The following is a 27883-nucleotide window of genomic DNA, read 5'->3' as shown; positions in this document are numbered from 1 at the left end:
CACATGAGCAGCTGGGGTTGGCAGGAGCCTGTCACGCTAGGACCTGCTGGGCTGGCCCCAGTGTTTTGATACTGTTGTTTTGGGCTCAGCTCCTGTGTATTGGTTTGTAGCCAGTTTAAACTGGTTCGCAGCTTTTATAAGGTATGGGATGAGTGGGATCCTGCAAGTGCCGGCAGCTCCGGAGGCAAGCCCATGCCTGTGGCTGCTGGTGCTGGTGGCCATGCAAGCCCACATGCCTGGGACATCTGGCATGGCTCTCCAGGTGGCAGACGCCTGCTCACAGACCAGACCAGAGACGAGCAACCCCAAAACTACCTACCGGGCTTTCGGCTGCAGCATCTTCCCCTCCAGCAACGCCCCAGTGGCCAAGCGAGCCAGTGCCACTCTGCAGCAGGAGGAGTGGGGGGACACCAGCTGCCCGCTGCTCTTCATCCAGCTCAACCAGCTCCTCAGCACCCCAGCAGGGCTGGAGTGGAAAGAGACGGCCAGGTAGGCACACCTGCAATGGCCAAGCTGCCTGGCGACACTTTGGGAAGCCCAGCCTTTGAAAGCCCAGCTCTGATGGAGCCCACAGCACCTCCCAATGCTGGCGGTTCCTCAAGCTCATCCCCAAAGCAGGGCTGCTCACTGCTCTCTGCGCCCGCCAGTGCCCGCACTGCTGCTGCCCAGCTTAGGGTGACTCGTTTCATGGGAGAGGGCAGGGTGTCAGGTAGGGCACAGGCAGTGACCCTGCACGAGCACAGCACCCTTGCTTCTGCTCCTGCCTTTGCTGCCTCACCAATGCTCCAGTGGCTGCACTGGGACTGGGATGGTGCTTTGATGCTCCCCAGATCTGGCTGCCTGTCACATCTCAGGGGGTGACCAGGAGGGTAGGTCAGGGCAGGCTTGGATGGGGATGATGAGGCCCAACAGAGATGAGCCAGGGCCAGCTGGGTGCTGGTGCAGGGCAGGAATGTGTCTGGGATGTCCCCATGCCCCACACCACCCCTCCGCAACTCGGCAGGGGCACAGGGACATGGGCCACGGGGTCTAGGGGCAGCAATGGGTCTGCCACAGGGGTTGGAAGGTCTGAGGAGGGGCAAAGCCACCGGGCTGTGGCTGTGATGGCACTCTCCAGCACCCAGCCCTCTTCTCCCCGGCATGGCTGCCCATTGGCAGGAGCCTGCTCTGCTGGGGCACGCTCTCCCCAGGCAGCACACGGAGACACCCCACAGCAGCACGCCCACCCATGGGAACAAAGGGAAGCTCTGTCTATGCCCGGCATTAAAACATTTGGTATGGCCTGAGCGTGTCAAACAGCTCAAGATACTTCTCTTTTGACTCAACCAAGCACTGCTAACGGCAGGGCAACCCCCAGTCCCAGCCCAGCCTGGGGACAGGTGGGTTGGGAGAAGCTCAGTAGAGAAGGACTGGGGGGTAATGGTGGGTGACAGATGGGACATGAGCTGGCCATGTGCACTCACAGCCCAGAAAGCCAAGCATCTCCTGGGCTGCATCACCAGCAGCGTGGCCAGCAGGGCGAGGAGGGAATGCTCCCTCCCTGCTCCACTCTGGTGAGATCCCCTGGGGCACTGCATCCAGCTCTGGGGTCCCTGGCACAAGACAGACGTGGACCTGTGAGAGCAGGGCCAGAAGAGGCCACCGAAATGTCCAGGGACAGCTCTGCTATGGGGAGAGGCTGAGAGAGCTGGGGGGCTTTCAGCCTGGAGAAGAGAAGGTTCCGGGGAGACCTTACTGTAGCCGGACAGGACTTAAAGGGGACTGATAAGAAAGACAGAGAGACTTTCTCCAGGGCCTGTAGTGACGGGACAGGGGGCAATGGTTTCAAACTGCAAGAGTCAGGGGCTAGATTGGACATAAGGAAGAAATGTTTTATGGTGAGGGTGGCAAGACACTGGGACAGGTTGCCCAGAAGAGTTGTGGATGGCCCATCCCTGGAAGTGTTCAAGGTCAGGCTGGACTGGGCTCTGAGCAGCCTGATTCAGTGGAAGATGTCCCTGCCCAGAGAAGGGGGGGCTGCACTGGATGGTCTGAGAAGCTCCCTTCTAACCCAAACCCTTCTGTGATCCCTTGACTGGTGAAATCCCCATGATCAGGAGATTGAAGCAAGGTGTCAGTCAGAAGGAATGGGGCCGTGACTGCTGAGGATTCCCACCTGCTCCCTGCTCCTCGAGCCCACTGCAGCCCCCTCTGAGACCCCCAAACCCCTCCCTGCCTGTCCCAGCCCCATGCCAATCTCAGAGATGGACCCAAGCTCCAGGTCCTGCTGCCTGGCACAGTGCACAGGACTACCCTGCCACTGACCCCACACATCTCCCCGGGCAGGTGGATAAAGTTTGAGGAGAAGGTGGAGGATGGTGGGGAGCGCTGGAGTGCACCCCACGTCCCAGTCCTCCCCCTGCACAGCCTCTTCCAGCTGAGGACGTGCCTGCAGAAGGGGACGATGCTCCTGGATCTGGATGCCCCCTGTTTCAAGGAAATAATCGGTACGTGGGGAATGCAAAATCACGTCCTGGGATGGGCTGGTCACCAGAGAGGGACCAGGCCACCAGGAGGTCCCTACATGAAAGCACTGATGCATGGTAGCCAGGTACCTGGGGTGGCTGTCTGCTGCTCCATCAAAGTGGGCTTTCCCCTTGACAGCCCTGCACTGGGCAGTGAACCAGGGGAACTCAGGGCTGTCCCCATCCCTGTTGCAGACAAGGCACTTTCTGGGCAGCCTGAGGAAGCAGAGCTGCAGCCCGAGCTGAGGGAGCGCCTGGCAGCCCTCCTGCTCTGCCAGCCGCGGCACCAGCCCACTAAATCCCGCCTGCAGCACCTCACCGAGCTTGGCCTTTCTCCCTGCCGAGGTAGGCATGGTGCTTGGCCATGGGTGGCAACATGGCTGTCCCACCAGGCATCCCTCTGCTGCCACCAGGCTGGGGCAATACCCATACCGGCTGCTCACTTGCATACATATTTTGCTGCTTGCTCCCTTTCTTTGCAGGGAATTCCAAAAGATGGTTTGAGCCCAGAGCCCAGCTCTCCAAAACACCTCTTAAGGAGCAGGTAGGGCAGGACAGAGCTGGGATGAGAGCAGCTGCTGCATCCTGAGTGCCCAGCTGCTGCATCCCCTTCCTTACAGCTGAGAAACCAATTTAAGAAGAAGGTCCCGCCAGGGGCCGAAGCAGCCCACATTGCTGTCGGTGAAGTTGAATTCCTGGAGAAGCCCTTTACTGCCTTCATCCGCCTCAGGCGAGGGGTGTCCCTCGGCTCGCTGGCTGAAGTCGCTCTCCCCAGCAGGTAAACGGAGCATGGCCGATGTCCCTGTGTCCCTCTTTGTCCCCGTCTCCCTTCTCCCTCCTGCAGAGAACAAGGCTTTGCTTGGCAACAGCAAAGAGTATGGCACCTGATGCCACATGCAGTCCCAGAACCCTGGCTCACTGCTTCCCCTCCTGGTTTTCCCAGCTCCTTGGGAACATCCTGAGATGGGCTGAGAGTGGAACATCTGTTGGGCAGCTGGGTGGGGGGATGTCCCCTGGGTTATCCCCACCTGGGCTCTGCATTCACTCTCCTCCTTAGGAGGGTCTAGATGCTCTCTGCTTACTGCCCAGGAGCATGGGGGCTTGTGGCTGGGAAAGGATGCAGGTTTGCAGAAGCCTCTTGCCCTCCTGAGTGGTGGGGTGGCTCTTGCAGCACGGTTCGTGTAGGGGGAAAGGAGCAGGGCAGGAGGTGTTTCTCCATGGCTGAGGAAAGCATCATCTGAAGCTGTGAGGGGAAATGGTCAGTGTGCCCCTTGAGCCGGGAGCTTCCTTAGGGAGTGTGCGGAGGAGGCACGCGGAGATCAGGAGGGACATCGCCACCTCCTGGTCACTCTGCCCAGAGCACCCGTCCTCCAGGAGCTGTGTGGAGCAGGGCATCCATCCACCTCCTGCTCTCTCCTTGGTGGGAGATGGGTGGCAGGTCCCGGGGAGCCCCCGTGGGTCTCGAGGGGCACGTGACAACCCCTTGCCCTGTATTTTCCTCCCCCAAACTGGAAGGGAAGGAGAGCTTGTCCCTACCCATCCTTTTGCCTGTGGTGCCATCCCCTTGGTTGGCTGCCCCAGACTGTCCCGTGGGCACAGCCACCATCTCAGGGCTATCTCCCACCCAGGTCCATCTCTAGAATCTTAAGGTTTTCCCATTACCTTGATGAAGATGTCTGGTTGAAAGCAATCCCAGGTGGTTACTGTCACCTCCCCACCCCTTGGACCAGGCTCCAGGAGGCCTCCAGCACTGATGCCCCATGTCAGGGCTGCAGCAGGTTCTACTGAGCCACCTTCAGCCCTGCTCATGCTGTCGGAGGAGTTTCCCTACTCTCTCTTTGGAGGTTTGCTTGGGGTATGATCACTTGGAAGTGCTCCGCAGCCTCGGGGTACCACGACCATAACCATTTTTTCCAGTTTTGGGAAGGAATGGAGGGCTTGGTTAAATATTTGGATGGGCTGTCCCTCTGGAGACCTTATTATTTTGCAGCACCCTCTCAGGAGTGGGATTTTAGCCATATTTCTTCAAGGACGCTGACCTCTCTTTCCAGTCTCCTCCTGTGTCCCCGTAGTCCTATCAAATCTACTGCCTGTGCAGCTCGCAAGCTCTTCTTCCAAATGCTAATGCTCCTGCATCCTGTCTGTGAGCAACATTCCCATGAGCATGACCCCAAAGACCACCCCAGTCAAGACCTTGAACCCACAGAGAGCCCCATCCTGGAGCTCAACCCCACAGACAGCCCAGTGCCAGAGCCTGACCCCATAGACACCCCCAGCTGAGAGCATAACCCCACAGACATCCCCAGCCAAGGATAACTCCTTCTTTGCCTCAAAGAGCCGCCCCCCCAGCCCCAGCCTGGGTTTCTGCAGACCCTGTGATCCAGTTGGGGTCCTGGTGCCCAATGGTCTCCCATTCGGTTTCCATGCAGTGGGTAGCAGACACGTGGCTTGTCTCCTACCCCCGAGCCCCCGCTTAGGGTGGCAGCAGCCCCCCAAGTCTGCCCAGCCACTGTCCCCAGCATCCCCACAGCACCATGATCTCCCCCAGGAGAAACATCCCCCGGCGAGGAGAGGGCTTCTCAGGAGATGTGCCATCTCTCCCACAGGTTCCTCTTCATTCTGCTGGGTCCCCGAGCCAAAGTGAAAGCCTACCACGAGGTTGGCAGGGCCATGGCCACGCTGCTGGCAGATGAGGTGAGCCTGGTGCAGCACCCATGGGTGGGATGGGCCTGGGATGAGGCCTAGGCTGAGGACACTCCTCTCCTCCGCAGGCTGCAGCAGGGGAGGCAGAGGATGGGGCGAGCTGGTGGCCTCCCTTGCCCAGGATAAGAAAACAAAGGTTTGGGGTGGGTCTGTAGGATGTAGGTGCACTGTTGCACTGAGGTGGATGGGTGCCTTTCTTGGTGATGGCTGCAGACTGGGAGGAAGGCTCTGAGTGGCTGAACGCAGGCTGGTGGCTAAACCACAGCATCTTCCTGCAGTTCTTCCAAAGGGTTGCCTGGCAGGCTGAGCACCGAGAGGATCTCATCGCAGGGATGGAGGCATTCCTGGATGAGCTGACTGTGCTTCCTCCTGGGAAATGGGACCCCAGTGCCCGAATTCCTCCTCCGAGCTGTCTGCTGTCTCCTCACAGGAGGTAGGCTGGAGGGAGGACACCTGCAGCCTCTGCCAGGCCCTCTGCAGGGTCCCAGGTGGAGACCTCTGCCTGCGACATTGAAGTCTCCATGGGCATGAGGCCACCCAGGAGCCAGCCTTTGCCAGAGAGGTCCTCCCAGCCAAGCCCCTCTGCAGCTCCAGCTAATGACCACAGCTCTGGTTCCCGCTGCTGTTAGTTCTGCTGTCCTACTTGGCACAGGATGGCAAAACCGCCCCACATGCCCCTCAGGCAGGAGCTGCTGGCAACGCCAGGTTTCAGCACTCGGATATGAAACTCATCCTCTGAGCAGGACAACTCTGGATCTGCCCGGCTTCTCCACAAAAAACAATCCCACTAGGGCAGGCTCCAGGGCTTGCTGGAGGACTTCATGGTTGGGTTGGAACAGACCTTTGAAGATCAGCCAGTCCAACCCTGCCATCTCTCCTCCTCCTCCTCCTGATCTTTCTCCTCCTCATTATCAGGGGATAAATGAGGTCCCCCCAGCCTTGCTTGCTCCTCTGTCCCCTCTCCATCCTCCCTGTCCCCTCATAGCATCCCCTAGACGCAGCCGGGTCTTCAGGGCTCTGATCTGCCACAGGACCACTGTGCACCCACTGGATCGGCAGTCCCATGGCAATGGGGACATGGCAGCAGCTGGGGAGAGAGCCAGCCTGGGGCACCTGCGCTCCAGGGAGGAGCTGGAGAGGACAGGCAGGTGGGTGCTTGGAAGGACGAGGGTGGCAGGAGGTGCAGCGGGATGCCAAATTTCAGGCAGGGTGCTGGCTTTCCCCAGCACATGGGGCCACCACATCCAAACCACACTGGGCTGGTGTCTCCTGGGGAAGGGACTGTCCCCTGCCTTGCGGCTCTCTCAGGGGATGATGGCCGGCTGGGGGCCTGCTCGGGCGGCTGCTCTGGGATCTCTCTGCTGCCCCAGGCTTTTCGGCGGGCTGCTGCAAGACATCCGGAGAAAGGCGCCATGGTACGGCAGCGACTTCTACGATGCCCTCCACCCACAGTGCCTCTCAGCAGTGCTCTACATCTACCTGGCGACAGTCACCAACGCCATCACCTTCGGGGGCATGCTGGGGGATGCGACCGCCAACATGCAGGTTGGTGCGGCTGCGGGATGCTGCAACAACCCCACTCGGCCCAGCCCACGGGTCTCCTGGGTGCCCACCTCCCACCGGTGCCTGGGGAGCCAGCAGTGTCCCCAGGTCATCCTGGAGCATCACCCAAATCCTGCGTCCTTCCCCAGCCTCTGCGGTTCCCGAGAGCTGACCCTGCACCCTGCAGCGCAGGGAGGTGCAGGCAGCTGCCTGCAGCTGTGCCGCTGCAGGGGACAGACCTGGGCTCCCTGTTCTTGCCACGTGCCTGATGCCTGGCACCCTTCCCCTGCGTTTCAGGGGGTTCTGGAGAGCTTCCTGGGCACGGCCTTTGCCGGCTCCATCTTCTGCCTCTTTTCTGGCCAGCCCCTGACCATCCTGAGCAGCACCGGCCCCGTGCTGGTTTTCGAGCGTCTTCTCTTCTCCTTCAGCCAGTGAGTACCCTGCCAGGGACGGTTCCTCAGGCCACTGTCCCCTGGATAGCGCACGGGCCACCAGCACACCAGGCGGGTGTCATTGTTGAGGCTTTGGATCACACTTCCCGCCAGGGACCACAGGCTGGATTACCTGGAGTTTCGCCTCTGGATTGGGCTCTGGGTGGCCTTTTTTGGTGTGGTCTTGGTGGCCACTGAGGCCAGCCACCTGGTGCAGTACTTCACCCGCTTCACCGAGGAAGGCTTCTGTGCCCTCATCAGCTTGATATTCATCTATGACTCCCTGAAGAAGATGCTGAGCCTGGCGGACACCTTCCCCATCAACTGGCAGTACCGGCTGGACAACGTCACCTCCTACAGCTGCATCTGCAACTTGTCCAGCCCCAGTGAGCCCAAGCAGCTGCGGGGCTGGTGGGGAGCAGGGGGCTGCCACCCTGGGACCCCACTGGGACCCTGTCGACCGGCTAGATGGGGGAAGGCACTGGAGGAGGAGGAGGCTGCTCAATCCCATCCTTGCCTGCCTGACCACATTGGCACCTTCCTCCACTCTCCTCCATGCTGTCTGTCCATCCATCCCTGCCTCCCAGCACTGCCCAGGCATCAGGCAGGGCAGCGCTGGGAGGAAGGAGAGCCTTGGTCTGGGTCCTATGGCTCCGGGATGGGGGATGCCCAGGGCTGGAGGTGGGCACCTGGATGGGTTTGCACTGCTGTTTCTAGCCCGGTCTGTTTCTGGGCATTTCCCAGAGCCTGAAGATGCGTCCATGCTGATCCTGCAAATGGGACCCACACCGTGTACCAAAAGCATCAGCTGTGGGGCCGATGATGCCGCTGAGTGGCTGGTGCTTCAGCCAAGCCCTTCGCAGGGGCATCCCCCCTTGGTGCTCCCTGGGCATCAGCCAGTGCCGGGGCCTCAGGGATCTCGGGGGGCCCCATCCAGCACACTGAGCCCCTGGGAAGAGGCTGGGAAACCGCCCTGATGGCAGCACGGTCCTAGTCATCCCTGATGGAGTGTCCCCATGGTGCTGGCACCCTGACCCCACTGTCCCCTTGCAGGTCACAGCTCTGCAGGGAATGACACGCCGTTCCCCTCACCCCTGGCTCCCTGGCAGGTACAGCCCCTGCTCCCGGGTGGGCAGGCGAGGGTGGGCCTCAAGTGTCCGTGTGTGACCCCTCCTCACTGCCTGCCCTGTCCCCGCAGCCTCCCACTGCCCCAGCCGCACTGAGCAAGAGCCAGTGCCTGGGTCGAGGTGGGCACCTCGTGGGGACCAGCTGCCAGTATGTGCCTGATGTCACCCTCATTTCCTTCCTGCTCTTCGGGGGCACCCTCCTCTCCTGCACCGTGCTCAAGCACTTCAGGAGCAGCCGCTACTTCCCGGCAGGGGTGAGCATCCTTTGGCCACTCCGGCAGCATGGCCTCCTGTCCCAGTGGCCCAGGGATGGCTCCGTGTACTGTGACCCAGGGTTGCTCCTGGGGCAGCCCCCAACCCTGGCCAGCCAGGCCAAGCCCTCTCCATTTGCAGGTGCGGAAGCTGGTGAGCGACTTTGCCATCATCCTGGCCATCCTCGCCTCCTGCACCATTGATGCCGCCCTGGGCCTGGAGACCCCCAAGCTCCTCGTCCCCAGCGAGCTGAAGGTGCTGGTGGGGTGGGCATGATACTGTCAGGGAGTGGGTCTGTGGCCCCCACAGTAGCCATCCTGCCATGCTGCTGCTGTCCTTCCCACTCCTGGGTCCATCCCTATAGGGATGTGGGCTGTGCCCCTGCAAACAAGAAGGGGTTGAACCACAGCCAATCCCATGCTCTGTAAATAGCCTGGCTCGGTCCTGGACTAACCATGTCACGGTACAGCTCACACTGGAGCAAGAGCCACAAGCTCAAGTCTGGACTTGGGCTCCCCGCCCTGGGTGTGGAGCGGGACCGGCAGCACCTCAGAGCAGCCTGTGCTCGCCACCACCTCCTTGGGCTTTCCATTATCAACACCCAATACCACCTCTTCCACCCGCTCCCAGGGGCACGTGCCTGACTCCTGGCTTGCAGGGCCCAGGAGCAACCCTGTGCTCCACCACAGCCAGTGTGTCGTCATGAGGGGCTGATGGGTCACGCTGCCCAGGAATGTCCTCAGGATGAGAGAGGATGCTCTTCCTCTCCCCAGTCTGGGCACCTGGGGCTGGTCCCATCACCCAGCTGCACCACAGACACTCCAGACAGGCGGCGGCTGCCGTGACCCTTTCTGATCTCTGCAGCCCACGAACCCAGCACGGGGATGGATCGTCTTCCCCTTTGGAGCCAACCCATGGTGGGTCTGCCTGGTGTCCGTGGTGCCTGCCATCCTCGTCACCATCCTCATTTTCATGGACCAGCAGATCACAGCTGTCATCCTTAACCGCAGGGAGTACAAGCTGCAGGTGAGCGGGAGACAGGGGATGGGCAGGACCCAGCCAATGGGGAGGACCCAGGTCCTGGCTGCACCCCATGGACCAGGGGGGCAGCCAGGGGAGAGTAGCACCCTGAACTGGCCAGCAAGGTGGGCGGACCCCACTGCTGCCCCCCTGATGCTGCCAGGGACACGGCTCGCCCCCAGGTCCACTGCCTCTCCTGTTGCAGAAAGGAGCAGGCTTTCACCTGGACCTCCTCTGTGTCTCCCTCCTGATGGTTGTCACCTCCATCACCGGCCTCCCCTGGTATGTCTCAGCCACTGTCATCTCCCTAGCACACATGGAGAGCCTGAGGAAGGAGAGCGAAACCTCAGCCCCTGGCGAGCACCCTGAGTTTCTGGGCATCAGGTACACAATGAGTCCTGATCCCGCTCTGGGGGACACCCTGCCCATGGCTGTTGAGCCCATGCTGGCCGGCAGACCTGGCTTTGGGGCTGCTTTTATCTCCCTGGGGATGCCACTGGTCCTCATGGCCATCAAAGCTGAAAAGAGCAGAGACCTTGGGGGCCAGGAGGGCAGGTGGGGGCTGCGAGCTCCCAAGGGATCTCAGGGCACCCGTGACACCTGCACTGCCACCCGCAGGGAGCAGAGGCTGACCGGCCTGGCTGTCTTCATCCTGACAGGGGTCTCTGTCTTCATGGCACCCATTCTCAGGGTAAGGAGCCTGGTTGCTGGGTTTGGCCTCTTTTCTAAGGTGGGGGGGTTGACCATATCCTGAAAAGCTGGGTGTTTCCTAACCCTGCCGTCCCTCATCCCATTGATCCATCATGGGAAGCTTGGCTGGCAGGTAGGGAGCTGTGCCCTGCATGAGAAGGGGCTGGGCAACGGGTTTGGCTTGAGCACCACAGGATGGCCGGCACACCAGCGCGCTGCTCCTTGCATCAGCTAGCCAGCCTCCCTGTGGGCATTGGGCTCTGTGGTCCCCAAACACACCCCACCACTACCCTCCACACCTCCATATGGGAGGCTGAGCCTGGCTGGTGTTGGCTCTCACCTGCCGCTGCTGCCACATTAGGCAGAGCCCCTGCAGCATACCTTGGCCACACCTGGATTGTGTGTGGGCCGGCAGGAGGTCCCTTTTTCTCCACCTCTGTATTCACCCCTGAGGATGGCCTTGTAAGGCCTTTGATACGGTCCCTCACAACATTCTTACCTCCAAACTGGAAAGGTATGGGATTGATGGATGGACTGTTAGATAGATCAGGAATTGGCATCCAAAGAGTTACAGTCAACGGCTCGATATCCAAGTGGAAAGCAGTAATGAGTGGTGTCTCTCAAGGGACTCTACTGGGATCAGTACTACTTAGTATCTTCATCAAGGACATAGCCAGTGGCATCAAGTGCACCCTCAGCACATTTGCAGATGACACTAAGCTGAGTGGTATGGTTCACACACCTGAGGGAAGGTATTCCACCCAGAGGGACCTTGGAGGACATGGGCCTGTGTGAACCTCATGAGGTTCAATAAGGCCAAGTGCAAAGTCCTGCAGCTGGGTGGGTGCAACCTCTGGTATCAATACAGCATGGAGGATGAATGGATTGAGAGCAACCCTCCTGAGAAGGACTGGGGGGTAATGGTGGGTGACAGATGGGACATGAGCTGGCCATGTGCACTCACAGCCCAGATAGCCAAGCGTCTCCTGGGCTGCATCACCAGCAGCGTGGCCAGCAGGGCGAGGAGGGAATGCTCCCTCCCTGCTCCACTCTGGTGAGATCCCCTGGGGCACTGCATCCAGCTCTGGGGTCCCTGGCACAAGACAGACGTGGACCTGTGAGAGCAGGGCCAGAAGAGGCCACCGAAATGTCCAGGGACAGCTCTGCTATGGGGAGAGGCTGAGAGAGCTGGGGGGCTTTCAGCCTGGAGAAGAGAAGGTTCCGGGGAGACCTTACTGTAGCCGGACAGGACTTAAAGGGGACTGATAAGAAAGACAGAGAGACTTTCTCCAGGGCCTGTAGTGACGGGACAGGGGGCAATGGTTTCAAACTGCAAGAGTCAGGGGCTAGATTGGACATAAGGAAGAAATGTTTTATGGTGAGGGTGGCAAGACACTGGGACAGGTTGCCCAGAAGAGTTGTGGATGGCCCATCCCTGGAAGTGTTCAAGGTCAGGCTGGACGGGGCTCTGAGCAGCCTGATTCAGTGGAAGATGTCCCTTCCAGTGGAAGATGTCCCAACACCCCAGAACAGGGGGTGTTGCACTGGATGGTCTGCAAAGGTCCCTTCCAACCCAAACCCTTCTGTGATCTTATATTGGAGAAACCAGAGACCAAGTCTGCCTGCTCCTCCATCTCCCTTTGCAGTGGGTGGAGAGATACAGGGCAGTGAGGGGTGTCTGTGGGCTTTGAGAGGCCCCAGGGCAATTCTTCTTGCCTCCCCAGCCCCAGGATGAGTCTGGCTTGTTCCTTCTTGCAAGGACCCATCTCTCCTCATAATCGCCACTGCCACACCTGTGGCAGATGCAGGACTGCTAGTAGTTATCTCCCACCTCGGGCGTGTGGATCATACTTCCTCTTAAATGGCCCTTGGTGATTCTGGGGAAGCTGACCCAGGCCTGGGCGGTCCCTGTGTCCCTGATGGAATCCATGGGGAGCAGCAAGTGACCCTTGTCTCTGTCCTTGCCTGCCTGGGCTTGGGAGAAAACCAAACCACGCTGAGCAACACAGAGAGCAAGAGCCAGTTTATGGTTGCAGAGGAGGAGGTAAAAAGGAAAGTGGTGTGCTGGGGAGGCAGGACACCCCCCAGTATTTATAGATCCTGAGCCATAAGCCATGTCTCCAAGTGGCTTGGCATTGTGTTCGCCATCTCCAGCCTGGATTGTTCCCACCATGTGCTGGAAAACAGGGCAAGGAACTTGGTGCATGTTTCTCCTCTCTGAAGACTGCAATGTCCCTGCAGGAACAATGTAGGCCGGGAGCATGTCCAGGCTTTAAAGCCCTTGAAGCCATAAGATAAGAAAAAGCCATGAAATTAAACTGGGCTGTTAGAAATGAAGGAAGCAAATGCTGCAGCCATGTGTGCAGGCTTTTATACAGGAGAGGACACTCAGCGAGTGCAGCCCCCTTGGAGAATTGCACCCTGCCGACCCCTCGCCCTGCTGTTTTGCAGCACATCCCAATGCCGGTACTGTACGGGGTCTTTCTGCACATGGGAGTGACAGCACTGAACAGCATCCAGGTGAGTGGGTGCTGCGCTGGGTGTGCTGGTAGGGGTTGTTTTGCAGAGAGGGGTTTTGCTCAATACCAGCTCTCACTGCACAGCAGAGCCTGGATTTTAGCGTTGCATGATGTGCATGTGTCTGTCCCCTACCAGGCCCAGGACAAGGAGGGACAGAGGGACCTTTCTAGGGCAAAGGAAAGGGAAAGGGAGGTGTCTGGGATGCTGAGGAGCACTAAAGACTTCTGCATTGATGGATCAGGTGGTTTGGGAGTAGTGGTGGGACCAGTGGATAACCCAGACTTGCTCTCAAAGTTGCAGGGACATCCCCATCTGGGAGCTGCAGGCAGAGCTGGGACCTGCTGGTCTTTTGGTCCTGGCATTGCTACTGATGTGCCAGCTCTGTTCCTCTCCTGAGAAACCCACGGTGGGGGGAAATCCCCACTCCACTTTTTTTCCCTCTAAACAGTATATTTTCCTTGCAATTACCCTGCTCTGGACACCCCCTCCCCCGCTCCCTCTGCTTGGGCAATGGCGGGGTGTGCTCTGCTCTCAGGCAGCAGCAGTTTCTTGCACGCAGGGAGGCGAGTCAAGGGGTTGTTATCTCTCAATTAACCTTTTAAGACCAGCTTGAGTCCTTTCTGCCTGGAAAGTGCTCCCCTGGCCTGGGATTATGGTGGTACCAGGACCCCTGGTCTTGCATGCAAACTCACCTGCCCAGGCATCACTCTGTCAGCCAGTGCAGATGGCAGGAGGGCTGAACTGCAAAAACAATGGCAAAAACCCATCCTGCCAGCCTCGGGTCCCAACAGGGAGGTTGGGGAGAGCTGCCTGAAAGCTAGAGGTGTGCGACCCATATGCTGTCCTCTTGCTACAGCTCACAGACCGCGTGCGGCTGCTCCTGATGCCAGCCAAGCACCAGCCAGACCTTGCCTACCTGCGCCACGTGCCCCTGCGCCGGGTGCACCTCTTCACCGTCATCCAGCTGCTGTGCCTGGCCCTGCTCTGGGTCCTCAAGTCCACCATGGCTGCTATTATTTTCCCAGTGATGGTATGACATCCCTTTTAATCGGGTGGCACTGCTGTGCTGCTGGGCTGGGTGCTGCCCACACGTGCCCTGAGCATTGCTGGAGCCCTGGTGCTCACCTTAGGCAAGGGACGCCGGCACTGCCCTGGGTGGGGGTGCATGCCCTGGCAGGTGCTGTACATGGGTGCTCTGACCCCCGAGGGCTGGTGGGGTCCTGCAGGGCCGCAACATGGCTTTGCCACCAGCATTCACCTCCCGGGTTGAGGCTGGCGGGGCTCACTGCTTTTGCAGATGTTGTGCAGGTATGATCCCCAGGGCCAAGCAGAGACGTGACATGTCACCTCCCTGGCATTTACCAGGGGGATGGAGGGGGTGTGATAGGGACCACGCTGCCTGTTCCCTGGCCCCCAGCCCCAAGCGCTGTGTGATGCTGACCCATGCTTTGCCCTGGCCCCAGCTGCTGGCGCTGGTGGGGATCCGGAAAGGGCTGGAGCGTGTCTTCTCCTTGCATGACCTGAGCTGGCTGGACAACCTCCTGCCTGAAACGGCCAGGAAGGACGCAGAGGGGAAACAGCCCAGGAAGCAGAAGGAAGAGGAAAGCAATGGCGAGGAGGTAGGTGGTGTCCTGGGCACTACGCTCCTTCAGCGTGGGGGCTAGGCCTGGCCTGAGCTAAGGCTAAGCCGGGTTGGGACTGAGCTGCTTGGTGGGGCCGCAGCTGGTGGCACAGTGGGCACAAGGGTGGGGGCGCTGCCAGCCTCACCCTCTCTTACTTCTCCCTCCAGTCTGAGCTGGTGCATCACCAAGGACCAGAAATCAACATCTCCGTGAACTAGGATCGCAGCTGGAACGCAGGGCAAGGCCAGGGGCAGAGGAGGCCGGGGTTGGGGGCAGCCGGCCGGCGGGCACCATCGAGCCTCAGCGTGGCCTGGGTCGGAAGGGACCTCACGGCCCAGCCGGGCCGAGCCCTGCCGCGGGCAGGGACGTCTCCCAGCAGGCCGGGCTGCGCAAGGCCCCGTCCCGACCGGCTCTGAACCCAGCCAGGGACGGGGAACCCGCCGCCGCCCGACGCAGCCTTTCCGGGACCCCCGCCGCACCCTACACCACTTCTACCTGCGGCCTTGCCCGTTACCCGCCGCCCGCCCCACCCTTGCCGGTGCGTGTGGTAATGCACGGCGCCTGCGCGCACCCCGCCCCCCGCCTGCCCCCGAGCCCGACCGGCGGCGCTGACAGAGGCCACGTGGCCGCGCCAGTGTCGTCACGGCGAGAGGACAGGCAAGGGGAGCAGAGTGATAGTGCGCCCAGCCTATGGCGACCCGTGCTCGGGACGGGAGGGAGGAAAGGGAGGGGGTGGGCCATTCAGCTCGATAGGCAGCGCCCGGCTCCAATCGACGCTCGGAACAGGCGGGCGTGTGATGATCTCTTGCGCTGACGGAGGCCTTCAGACTGGCTCGAAGGGGAGGGGGGTCCGGGGCACGGCAGGAGCCAATCGAGCGGCGCCAGACGCCGTGCGTTGTGAGCGATGTGCCTTTCGCCCAATCGAAATCCGCAACTCCCGGATTCGCTTTGATCGACAGTCCGCCCGCCCCATCGGCGCTCGCGGCTCTGGCAGGGCACATGACTGATGTTCCAGAAGACCAATCAGCTCTTGGAAAGTTCAGGAAGCGAGGCTAGGGCAACGGGGCGGGGTAGTGGGCTCTAACCGCCTCGGCGTGCGCTCTCAGGGTAGCATGCTGGGAGCGCGTGACGCGACGCGGAGTGGCGGGCGCTGCAGCCAATAGCACGCCGTCGTCCGTCGAGCGCGCCCAATAGGCGCGGGCGGAGCGGCGGGTGGGCGGCGCGGCGCCCGCGGCCGGGTAGGGTGTGAGAAGTTAGTGGCGCTGTTGCGGTGCCGTGAGGGGACGGAGACGGCTGGGCTCTGCGAGCGGCGGCGGCCCCGGATCAGCGCGATGCTCACGGACGGCACCGCCGCCCCCGTCGGCGACGAGGAGATCGACTCGGTCGCTCCCCGTGCGCCGCCCGCCGCCGAGCCGCCCGCCGCGGCCGGGCCCTCCCCGCTGGGCTTGCGGGCCGTGCGCCTCTTCGGGGAGGCCGGGCCCGGCGGGCCGGGAGGCCCCGGCGCGCCCGCGGCCGGCGAGGCCGCCCTCGACTTCAAGCTGGCGGCTGCCGTGCTGCGGAGCGGGGGCGGCGGCGGCTCCGGCAGCGACGAGGACGAGGTGTCCGAGGTGAGAGATCCCGCCGGCGGGCCTGGCCCTCCCCTCCGCCGCTTCCTGACAGGCCCGGCCGGCGGCCGAGGCCGGCGCCCGCCCTCCCGCTCGCCGTGCCGGGCCCACCACCGCCAGCCGGGCGCTCGGCGCCGCCCCGACCGGGCGTGGGGATCGCGGGCCGCATCGCACCCTTCTTCCCCCCGCGCCGACCTGGGCCTCCCCGCCGCCATGGGCGTGAGCGGCCGCACCGGAGTCGCGGGGGCGGGGTCCCGGCGGCCCCGCTCGGGCAGGGCGGCTCAGGGCCTTCTGTTGAGCCCGGGGAGGAGGGAGGGGGTCTCGGCACCGACGCGCCTCCCGGCGGGCCCCGAGGAGAGGGGGCTGGGCGCCCCGCCCGCACTCTCCCGTGGCGGCCGGGCCCTATGCTCGCCGCTGCCTGTCTGCGTGCAGAGGGTGGGGGAAAGATGTCTCCCGTGCTGCTGCCTCCTGACCTCTAGGAGTGGTTTCCACTTTGAACCATGTTTGGAGGCGGAGGTGAGGTCCTCCACCCAGCGGAGAACAAAGTAAAGCCCCCGCTATTGCTGCCCGGGACTCGGGAGGAAGGATATGGGATTCCCAGACTCTGCTAAATTCTTGAGACATATATATACACGCACACTTTCGTGCAGTGGAAATATTTCTTACCCAACAAAATGGAAGAGAGTAGTGGAGGTGTCTTCCTTTGATCTTCCAAACCTGCAGAGAGTTTTAAGGGAAGGGTGTGGGGGAGGGACTGGAGCCTTATCCCAGCCCAAATGGAGCATTGTTGGGCCTGTGAACTTGCATCGAATATTGCTTTACGTAGCCTAAGGAGAGAAGATAAATGAAGGCTTTTATCTGTTGCTACGGCCCACTCATCCTACAGCAAAGGTTGAATCTTATTTCCTTAGTTGTCTCTTTTAGAAAGAAGACTTGAGATCACAGCTGCCATTGCAGCCCTTACGTAGTCTTAGTGGAAAGCAGGAGAGAGTGGCTAGCACTTGCAAGCTTGTTGCAGTTCCAATGTTTTATACTTCTGTGTGCTTCTGCAGGAGGAAGAAGATGGTAGCCAAGGTGATACATACCATTTTTCCTTTGGTGGCCAGGATTGGGTACTTCGGTATGTGTCCACATTTCTTCTGAAGAAATGGAAGGAGGGAAGCCTGCGTTCATCCTCCTGTGTCTAAATTTTTTGCCTTCCATTGATTATCCTCTTTTGTCCAACCCTCCTGAAACCCAAACTGACAGGTCTTATCTGAATAAAGAAAGTGATTAAATTGATGCAGATCCACATTTGCGCTTTGCTCGTGACCAACCTAAGTTAAAAATTGTGTTAACAGCAGGACATTTAACTAAATTAAAAATCTAGTGATCAGGCAGGTGAGCGCTTGCATGTGAACGTTCCTTGTGTGTTTGGTATCCCAAACATACGATGATATGGGATTATGTGTTCAAGTACATACCTGTTTTGGGGAGGTGGAAGGCCTACTGTAGATAGAATAGGATGCAAGTAATTCATGAGTTTCTGCTCTCTAGGATATCTTTTATGTCAACCTTTAATATATCTTTGAAGATGCAAAGCAATAGTTACAAGAACCTGGAAAATTATGGGAAATGGGCTCTATCGGAGTGTTTGTGACTCTGCAAGACGAGCAGATAATAAAATAGCAGATAATAAAAGAGATAACCCTTTTGAACCCACCCCATTATTTAAAGGATGTGAAGGTTGACCAGCTAAGGTGTTCACTAGGCACTCTATTGGTCTTTTGACTAATAGCAAGTATTAAGAAAGACAACCTATTATAAATAATGTGTCTGGGAGGTTGGCATTGAGGTAAAAAAACCCCAAAGGTTCCCAAACAGCTGTTAAAATAATATTACATGTTTGAAAAACCTGCAAAAAACTTTCTTATTTAAAATATATAATAATTAAAAAAAACAGTTGGAATTGGAACATTTGGAGTTTTCCAGAACAAACATAGAAGAGTTGGGCTAATCTCAAAGCTGAAATTGCCTGGGGAGTTCCATCTTGTGTTTCTGGTTGTGGAGAGTAACCTGGGGAAGAAGCATGGGTGGGAAGGATGTGCCTCACATCTGTGATGCTTTGCTAGACTATGGGATATGTCTGGGAGGACCAAGAGTGAATTTTAAAATTTTTTTTTCTTTTGTATGTATGAGAACTAAAGAAGCACCTGTTGTCAGTGTTATTTTTTGGTGTTGTGTTTTTTTTTTTTTTTTTTGAACAAAGAAAAGTCTATTAAACTCTTGTGATGGGTCATTGCAATTCTTGAACAGCACTGCTTTGAAAACCCAATGATTGTTTGGACTGTGGTCTTGTGCCGTGAGCCACTGATTTGGGTGTATGCCTTCAGCTATTACCAGTGAGTGGAATTAGTGAGAACTAGAAGGGGGACTTAAAATAAAGTGAGCATTTGCCATGCTGCCTTGATCTGTACTCTTTCTCTACTTTTGAAGTCATAAATATAACAATAATGATACAATATTCTGTAGGCTGTGCTTTTTGTCTGCAGTGGTATTTAGGTTTTGTATTCTTATATTAGTCTGAGTTTAATATGCTAAAATAATTGGATTAATCAAAATTGCAAATTAGGTAGAAAACAAAATTATCAGGGAAGTGCAGGACAAAGTGTAATGAAATATTTATCTAGACAATGAAAAGTGCAATATATTTTAGCTTTTTTGAAAATATGTTGCATTTCCTACATTAGATCTTCAAGTACTTTACAGTGGGAGTACTGTCCCCATTTTACAGATGAAAAGAGTGTGCGACATTTATCCTGCCTTGCAAAACTGGGAGAAAAATCAAAGTTTTCTGGTTTCCTAGCTCAGTGCCTGTTTATGGTAGTCACCAGGCTGCTGGTTGGGAAACTGGAGACTGAAGTGGATCCTGTATAAATGAGTTGTATCAGGTCTGCAAGGTGAAATTTAAGTGCAGCTGTACAGAATATTTTCTAGAATTACCAGTTAAAATTATCCCATGCAAATAGAAACAATTGCAAGCTGAAGCACGCCTTTGGGCATGGAAGGATGAGGCCAGGAGGCTTTGTGTTATTTCTGTGTAAAACAGAGGGGAAGCCATGATTCTCCTGGGTGTTCAGAGAAACTTTTGCCACTGATTGCAGTCTGAGAGATGAGCTGGTTTTGACCTTGGTATAAATAGTTGCTTGGCTGCCTTCTGAGCTTGATCAGGGTTTGGACACAGCCTGCAACTCGTTTAGACTGAGATTTTGGTGTAATTTTAAGTATGTTGCTACCACTCCTTGTGAATTTTGTTGGCACTTAAAGCAGTGCCAAAGGCATGAGTATTAAACAGCCTCCTCTATACTAGTTGTGAAGCCTGTAGGTCAAGGTGAAGGCGTGCTGGCAGAGTGGTGATTAGTAGTGCTTGTATGTGCATAGGGTCCTTGTTGGTTGACGGCTTCTGGCCACAGAGCTCGGAAGTTCTTATCAAAAACCATCATAGTGGAAAACTGTGTTGTAGTAATAGAGAGTTTGAAGCAAGTGGTAAATATGGCAGTGTTAGTGCTCGCAAGATTGTACGGTTTGCTAATCTGTTGTAAATCAAGTAGGAGAAGATCAGTTCAGTAAGTGCCTTTTGATGGTGAGCGTATAAATGCAACAAGTCTCTTCTGTTCTGTAATTCAGGGGTTGGGAGGCCTTCAATGGCAGCCGGACCTCACCCACCCCTTGGCTGTGGAGCCAACTCAGCTCTCAGCTTCCCTCTCCAGAGCAGGCTGCCTGCCTTCACCAGCTTGCCTTACTTAAGCCTGTACCTATTGCATAAGCCTCTGGGGATATTTACATAAAGCATAATTAAAAATCAGACATAACCTACCTCCTACAATGAGTAGAATTAATAGTCGAATGGCATGCACTCCAGATCAGTTCAGTACTTGGAGATTTTGTCTGGGGCTTAATCTTTTTTTCTTCCCCCCATCTGAGGTCTTTTAATTTTTAAACTGTGTTTTGAATTCAGAGTGAATACTTAGGTAGTTTGTTTTAAATTGGCAATGTAGGCTATGAAAGTCATTGCCATGCTAGTGAACCTTCTTAACGTGGCACTGTTTCTCAAATAGTATACACAATGTATCTTTGACTTCTGATGTTAATTTAATTCTTATACATTTTAGTTTTCTGTATTATATTTGAAATAATGTAGAGAGCAGCATTTTCTCAACCATAAGGAATAGAAATTTAAAAAGTTGATGCAAATTTAGGTGGATAATATTAGGCAGAAAAAACTTTTCTGTGGAAAAATGTAAGTTTCAGTTTAGAAGTTGATGTTTTTCTTATTTTAACTAGCTCTTTCAAAGTTGAAGAAGAAAGAGGTGGAACAAAATGGAAAAATTTCTTCAAGAATTATTCACTGATTGGAAACCATTGAGGGATGATGGGTTCTGGTTTCCAAAGGTATTGAGATGCTGCTTAAGGATGCAGAGAGCTGGTTAGTATGGTGTTCGTTCATTCCCAGCCTGATTAGGCATGTAATTCTTGGAAAAATCTTCTTAGGTATCACAGTAACTTTGAAAGTCTGGCCTGTGGTAGCCAGAAACAATCTGTTTAGTATGGTTAATACTTGCTATTCAATAACACTTTAAAATGAAGCGATTTCTGAAGTTTCTTGCAGAACTCTAGTTTTCCTTCAGTGCAGCTTGACCCAGTTGAGTACGTGACCTAAAATAAATGTCAGCAGCCGTTTTCTAATGATAGGTGTAGAAAGTAAAGATGTGAAATACTGCTTTATAATTATATAAATATGCAGTGCAACCCCTTGTTTTTTTACAAAAAAAATCAGATTTAGATTTACCAAGTTTAGATCTAGATTTACCAAATTTAGCAGACTATCTTTATTTAGTTACAAATTTGCACATAGGTTTCACCAGTCAGCTAGTTACAGCCAGGGGGAAGGGTTCATTTGAGCTGGCGAATCATGAGTTCTTGTGTTCTGATTTAAATTGGGCCTACCCAGCTGCTCCCCTGTGGCCTTGATATTGGGATGCTCTCCTCTCTCCTTTCCTCACTCAGAGGATCCTGCCATGCAGCTGTAAGGACATCTGGATGATGCTGTTGCCACATTGTCCAGTGCTTAGAGCTCAAACCATCCCTGTGACATTCACTTAAAAGAAGGGCAGGTGTGGAGGGAAGGGGGGTATAAAGGCACTCCTTTTTCTGTGCACACATGTGGCCTGGCCTTTAAAACTGGGAGCAGTGACATTACTGTATTTGCATGTTTATTGAAGGAGTTCAAAACGGGTGAGGAGGGGACATAGTTTTGATCTTAGTAGGTGATTCTGAGTTCTTCTAACATATATGAAGATTCCTTGGAGGTATTAAGCAGTTGTTGGGGCCTAAAAGTGACTCTCGGATTTCAAACAGAGACAAGTCTGACTTACCTAACAAAGGTTCCTTTTTCCATATTTGTTTCCCACTTAAAACTTCATGAAGCACGAAAAATAACTTCAACATCTTGTTTGAGGACTATTTCCAGAACTTGGCTTAACGCTCTTAAACCTCAGTCTTCTGTAGGGTGCATTCATTTTACTTCCATAGATACCTTATTTTCTAATAGCAGCCCATATACCACGCAAATACCATCTAAAGTCCTCATGTAAAGCATATCTCCCTAAGGGGAATGTCTGTGTGAGGAATGGGATACCGTAAGCAAAACTTCAGAAATCAGTGTTGCGTTCAAGTACTTTTGTAAATTTAGGAAATTTTTGAAAAGTGGCTGGCCTCAGGTGTTATCTTAAATAGAAACTTTCTCATTGATACCTCATATGACCTTGTTCTTCTGTGGTAAACTGAAGATTAGTTTAACTTTCAAATACTGGATTTTGTAGCAACCTTGTTATGTTATAAAACCATGCTGCCTCTGAATAAGAGGAAGAAAATGGGTACAGGGGAATTAAATATTTGGGCTTAGGGGTTCATTTAGTTAGGATGATACGCTTGTCTGAACTCTAACCTTTTGGTATATCTCATTAATAGATAGTTTCTGTATTTTTTTTTCCTGCTGAGAACTAGCTCTCCCCTTTTTTTTGTGAAGGTGCAGAGGTTTTATTCTGCATATTTTTTAAGGAATGCTGAGCAAGTGAAATTTACGGAAATGCATCCTATCAGAAGATGATGTCTTCCTTTTACTCTTGCAACTCACTACTTAGTATTTTCTTAGGTAACATTGGTTATTCTGAAAGTTTTATAAAATACAGAAAACTTTCTCAATTTTTTTTGCAGTATTGTGCATCTTCTGTTCAAATGCTTATAGAAAACACTTATTACCATGAAACATAAATAAAAGAATGGATCCTGTTACTTCTTAATTGCTTCTCATGGGATGAGACCACTTACTCATGTTTCCCTCTTGCTTTTAAGAGGGAGTGGTACGTATTTTTTCCAAACTTCTTTTCATCTTTAGCTCTTCCAAAGCGTCCCAGAATCTGAAGGAAAAGTGTCCTAGACTAAGAGGGTTTAGTCATGGTTGAGTTACTATGTTGTGTTTGTCAGAATGCTGGTGGTAAGTGAAAAGGAATGTGTGTGGCTGGCTCCCTCCTTCAAGGGAGATTTTGAAAGTTACCTAACTGTATACCTGTCCTGGAGGAAAAATTATTCCCTATTTGTCAAGTAAAAAAGAAAGGGATGTTTTACTGGTTAATGACCAGTGGGCCAGCTGGAAAGAGCCTCTCTAGCTTTTGTAATGTTTCATGGGCGTTAAGTTTCAGCTAGGTCCGTAAGTTATTCTCATCTGCCTTCAGTAAAAACATAGGGATTTTCCTAGAAGAAAATCGTAGTTAATTAGTAATCTCTAACCCTGTTGAACTCTTCCCTTTCCAAAATCATGAATAAAACTAATGGTGTCACATGGCAGGTAGGTAGTAAATCAGTTGTATTTCAAACCAAGGGAAAAGCGATCAGCTTTCAGGGCTGAATGGCCTATTTCTGAGCCATGTGCCTCGATCATGGTAGCTTCAGAGCATTGCCTATTTAGAGCATGTGTTCATCCACAGCCTGACAATGTAGCCAGGGGAAAAGGGAGTCTATGAAGTGGATGCTTAACATTTAGGATCTGTTAGGGTAAACTCGATACCTTAGATAAATTTACATCTTTTCATTGGTTTTTCTAAAAGAGCTACATTTTAAAGCTGTTTTACTGCTACATCTTGAGTTTTCAGTGAATCATATTTTAGATAGGGATCTTTGCTATGTTACTCATCATGATAGTTTATTTTAAATGAATAACTGATGGATCAGTAGTTACATTATGGTTTCTGCTGGTTTTGCAGTAGTAGAGCACCCACAAACCTGTTTATACAGGTCTTGAAAAAGTATCTACCACTAGCCTCAGCTCTGAGAATAGCAGAAAGCCCAGTGTGATTTTCAGTTTGGTATAAGCCTCTAGAACTTGGAGTTAATTAGTCATTTTAAATGTTGAGATTCCTCTCTGTCTGAAGCATATAGGTTGGCCTGGGAACAGATTATTGAATTACTATACTGGACTATTTTCATCAGATCCACTTGTATGATTTTTTTTGGTTTTTTTTAAGCAGTGTCCCTTTGGATTGATGAGAGATCTTAAAAGGTCATTCACAAGAAGATGGCTTAGAATACTTGCCATCTTGGATAGGTGTGAGCTTTTACATCAGCAAACAAATGCATTTGTTCATCTTCTGTTTTGAAGTTTCTATCACCTTGTTTTATTACCTGGTATTTAATATTAGAGAAAGGATCCCACCCTGAAAGCCCTGGCTAAATTGATGCAACAATCCTGTTTTATATTCTAATAAATCAGAATATTGAGTTACATCTGCTGTTTCTTGGTTTGAGGTGAGGAAAGGAGGGCTATTTCTGCAGGATTATTAGAGAGAAAAAAATAAGGGGGAGGGCAGGAGGGAATCTTAAAGCATGTGGAGAAGATGGATGAAAACATGATTTAGAGTGGACTGAGATAGAATACTTGAAAATAAGGAGCACTCAGGGTAAGTGGTGCTTATTTCAGTAAGGTTTACAGGTCTCCATTCAATAGTTTTCTTCGGTATGAAGACTGTACATGTCAAGAACAAGCACTTGATTTACTGGGATTCATGTGAATTTTGAATATGCTTCAGTTGTCAGTTCCAGTTCTGTAAGTGGCAGCTCCTTGCTGCAAAAAATTCTATTGTATGTAGTCATAATTAGTTTTGTTTATCAGACATTGAATATGTGATGGCTGCAGGCTGGTTTTTAACAGGTTTGGGTTTTTTTGCAGTAGTGACTGAAATGAGTAATGCTTTCTTTTATGCTATACAGAGAAACTTTAATATTGCCAGCCTCTTGTACCAAGAGGACTCAACCTGTGTGTTCTGTGGCTTAGGTTTTTTTGAGGGTTAACTGGGGCGTGCAGTTATGTCTTGGGCTTACTGTTGTGGAACAGTGTTTTAATAAAAATGAATTGGAGATTTTTTTTTTGTTTGTGGAAGAACTGTAAATCAGACAGCTTTGTCCAGGGGCGTATGATAAGGTACAGTTTGTAGTATTCAAAACTACTTAAACTGGCATAAGGATATCTAGTGTCAGTTGATTGCTTAAGAGAGAAATTAGGTAAGTGGTTAAATTTACACGAACCATTTGACAGATGCTTGCTCGTGAATGCCAGCTTATGCATTTACTGTTAGCGCAAGAAAATTGAAAACCCAGGATCAGCAATCTCTCTGGCATGGAAGAGCAGTCCCATAAAACATTAATTCTGATTTATTGTTTTATCTGCATGTTTCAAATGCTAGCTGTAATTTTGAGAATTGACTAGTGACTTGGGATGCCAGGCTTGAGATCCTTTCGGGCCAGACCGAGCGGAGAGGAGCTGCCATACAGATGTGAGGCCTCTTTCATTGCTGGTTGTCTTGCCCATCGTTTTAGTCAATGCTAACGTTTAAGTTAATGCTGAGATCAGTTTGAGGGTGTGCTAACACATCAAGAACATGTGGCACAGTTCTACACGCGCACATCAGACTTCTGGACCACGCTGTGTGTGTGAGAGGCTCTTTCCTTGTCTCCAGTGACAAAGCATAAACTTGTGTTCATCTTTATTTACATTGTACCTATAGAAGCCCTTGCAACACCAACCTGTGTTTTGAAATTAACTTAACACAGCCCAGATCCTATAGCTACCTGTTTCGTTATGTCATGATTGTTTAATATATGTTGGAATAAAGGCTGTCCTTTAGATAATCCTGCCTCAAGTTAGTCAACTTCCTATTATAATTGGAGCTAAATAGATTTGCAGCCGTCCTCTCCCCCACCCTCCCAATCTAATTTACTCTCTACAAAACTGTTGTAGACTGCTAAGCTAAGGTGGTGTGCAGGTACTAACAGCTCCACTTAGATGTGAGGGGCAGTCAGGTTTGTAGCCTCACAGGGAGCTGAGCTGATCTAATGGCTTTGGTATTCCCAGAAGAATGATGTTCCAATTTATCAGACCCCTCTGTAAGTCCATGAAATTCAGCGACGTGGTAGAATATTATTTGCTCCTGGCCTGCTTCGCCCCCCCCTCCTCATTTTTCTCCCTTTTTGATGTATTAAATCAACCCATGAAAGTGTCTGATAGCTGCCTGGCTTGTCACAAGATGAGCAGTGACTGGAAATAATGCCTCAGATACTTTATGCTTTCTCTGTTGAGGCGGCGATGTCCCCAAGCACCCTGTAACTCCTCTGGGTTGTTAGGTTACTTTGTAATCACAAGATCCATAGGGCCAGCAATGGAAGATGACCTCTTGGGGATTCATAGATCTGAGTGGCTTCTGTGTCCTTGGGCTGAAACTTCTTTTTTAATTGAAGAAACTGTCTTCAGAAATTACGATTAAAGCCTAACAGAGTGGGTATGATCTTATTTCTGAATGGTTGTTTACATTGATTATATGTTGTTCCTATGTACTGACTCTGAAATACTTCTCTGAAATGTTTCTTTCCATTCTCTAGCTTTGATGTGCCAAGAAAGGGCAGTGTACTGAGGTCCTACTCAAAGGTTTTGTGAAGATACCTGACTTTGTGTGTGGTTTTTCCTCTTCCTTTTTGCCATCTCTTGAAAATCAAATAGCAATGCTAGGAAGATACTTTAAATATGTACAAAAATGTTTGACACAGCTAGGTTGGGCAGTACATCTGGAGGGAAGAGGGGCCCAAGAAAGCTGGTTAATATTCAAGGATCACATCCTCCAAGCTCAGGAGCAATGCATCCCAACAAAGAGGAAGTCAGGCAAAAATTCCAGGAGGCCTGTGTGGATGAACAGGGAGCTCCTGGACAAATTCAAACACAAAAGGGAAGCCTACAGAGGGCGGAAGCAAGGATGAGTAGCCTGGGAGGAATACAGAGGAATTGTCTGAGCAGTCAAGGATTGGGTTAGGAAAGCTAAAGCCCTAATAGAATTAAAGCTGGACAGGGACATCAAGAGCAACAAGAAAAGCTTCTATAGGTACACTGGTGATTAAAGGAAGACTAGGGAGAATGTGAGCCCTCTCTGTGAGGAGACAGGAGACCTGGTTACCCAGGATATGGAGAAAGCTGAGGTACTGAATGACTTTTTTGCCTCAGTATTCACCAGCAAGTGCTCAAGCCACACCGCCCAAGTCGCAGAAGACAAAGGCAGGGATTGGGAGAATGAAGAACTGCCCACTGTAGAAGATCAGGTTCAAGACCACCTAAGGAACCTGAAGGTGCACAGGTCCTTGGGACCTGATGAGATACATCTGTGGGTCCCGAGGGAACTGGCGGATGAAGTTGCTAAGCCACTATCCATCATATTTGAGAAGTTGTGGCAGTCTGGTGAGGTTCCCACTGACAGGAAGAGGGGAAAAAAGGAAGACACAGGGAACTACAGGGGAGTCAGTCTCACCTCTGTGCCTGGCAAGATCATGGAGCAGATCCTCCTGGAAACTATGCTAAGGCACATGGAAAATGAGGTGACTGGTGACAACGATTGTAGCTTCACTAAGGGCAAATCGTGCCTGACAAATTTGGTGACCTTCTGCCATGGGGTTACAGCGTTAGTGGATAAGGGAAGAGCAACTGATGTCATCTGCCTGCATTTGTGAAAAGTGTTTGACACTGTCCTGCATGACATCCTTGTTTCTGTAGAAACAAGGAGTTTCTCATGAAGTTCAACATTGCACATGGGTTGGGGCAATCCCGAGCACAAATACAGATGGGGTGGAGAATGGATTGAGAGCAGCCCTGACTTGGGGGTGTTGGTTGATGAGAAGCTCAGCATTGGAGAGACATGGATTTGATGGTTGGATCACTTGGAGGATAATGAATTGGCTGGATGGTTGCACTTAGAGTTGCAGTCAATGGCTTGATGTCCAAGTGGAGACCAGCGATGAGTGGTGTTCCTCAGGGGTTGGTATTAGGACCAACACTGTTTAACATCTTTGTTGGTGACATGGACAGTGGGATTGAGTGCATCCTCAACAAGTTTGCTGATGACACCAAGCTCCGTGGTGTGCTTGACATGCTGAAGGGAAGGGATGCCATTCAGAGGGACCTTGACAGGCTTGAGAGGTGGGCCCATGCGAACCTCATGAAGTTCAGTAAGGCCAAGTGCAAGGTCCTTGCACATGGGTTGGGGCAATCCTGAGCACAAAACCAGATGGGGCAGAAAATGGATTGAGAGCAGCCCTGACTTGGGGGTGTTGGTTGAGGAGAAGCTCAACGTGAGCTATCAATGTGCGCTTGCAGCCCAGAAAGCCAATCGTATCCTGGGCTGCATCAAAAGAAGCCTGACCAGCAGGTGAAGGGAGGGGATTCTTCCCCTCTACTCCACTCTGGTGAGACCCCACCTGGAGTACTGTGTCCAGCTCTGGAGCTCTCAGCACAGGAAA

General features: G+C 53.0%; 2 protein-coding genes across 4 annotated transcripts in view; both read left to right on the top strand.

The window, feature by feature from the left end:
• Window positions 1-220: 220 nt before the first annotated feature.
• Window positions 221-14522, top strand: SLC4A9 (solute carrier family 4 member 9; the record flags this gene model as incomplete). The annotated part of the gene is made up of 20 exons (XM_082006346.1): window positions 221-489; window positions 2326-2486; window positions 2700-2849; window positions 2987-3048; window positions 3125-3282; window positions 5111-5198; window positions 5486-5640; window positions 6239-6355; window positions 6434-6752; window positions 7047-7180; window positions 7295-7566; window positions 8234-8289; window positions 8379-8561; window positions 8701-8814; window positions 9424-9585; window positions 9785-9963; window positions 10198-10270; window positions 12721-12789; window positions 13646-13819; window positions 14253-14522. 20 exons carry the CDS (start codon window positions 221-223, stop codon window positions 14451-14453), a joined length of 3096 nt encoding a protein of 1031 aa, XP_081862472.1. The 3' UTR covers window positions 14454-14522.
• Window positions 14523-15742: 1220 nt separating this feature from the next.
• The window catches only part of ANKHD1 (ankyrin repeat and KH domain containing 1), a gene marked incomplete at both ends in the record, with an annotated part of 113578 nt that continues 101437 nt past the window's right edge, over window positions 15743-27883 (top strand). For all 3 annotated transcript variants that reach the window (XM_082006250.1, XM_082006249.1, XM_082006251.1), the window contains one exon: window positions 15743-16018. In XM_082006250.1, the coding sequence (XP_081862376.1) occupies window positions 15743-16018 (276 nt within the window). The remainder of the gene's footprint in view (window positions 16019-27883) is intronic.

The sequence above is a fragment of the Phaethon aethereus genome (genome assembly GCF_964289735.1).
Source record: "Phaethon aethereus genome assembly, chromosome: 14".
Classification (NCBI taxonomy): domain Eukaryota; kingdom Metazoa; phylum Chordata; class Aves; order Phaethontiformes; family Phaethontidae; genus Phaethon; species Phaethon aethereus.
Note: the sequence above shows the minus strand (reverse complement) of the source record. Positions and strands in the feature narration are given on the sequence as shown.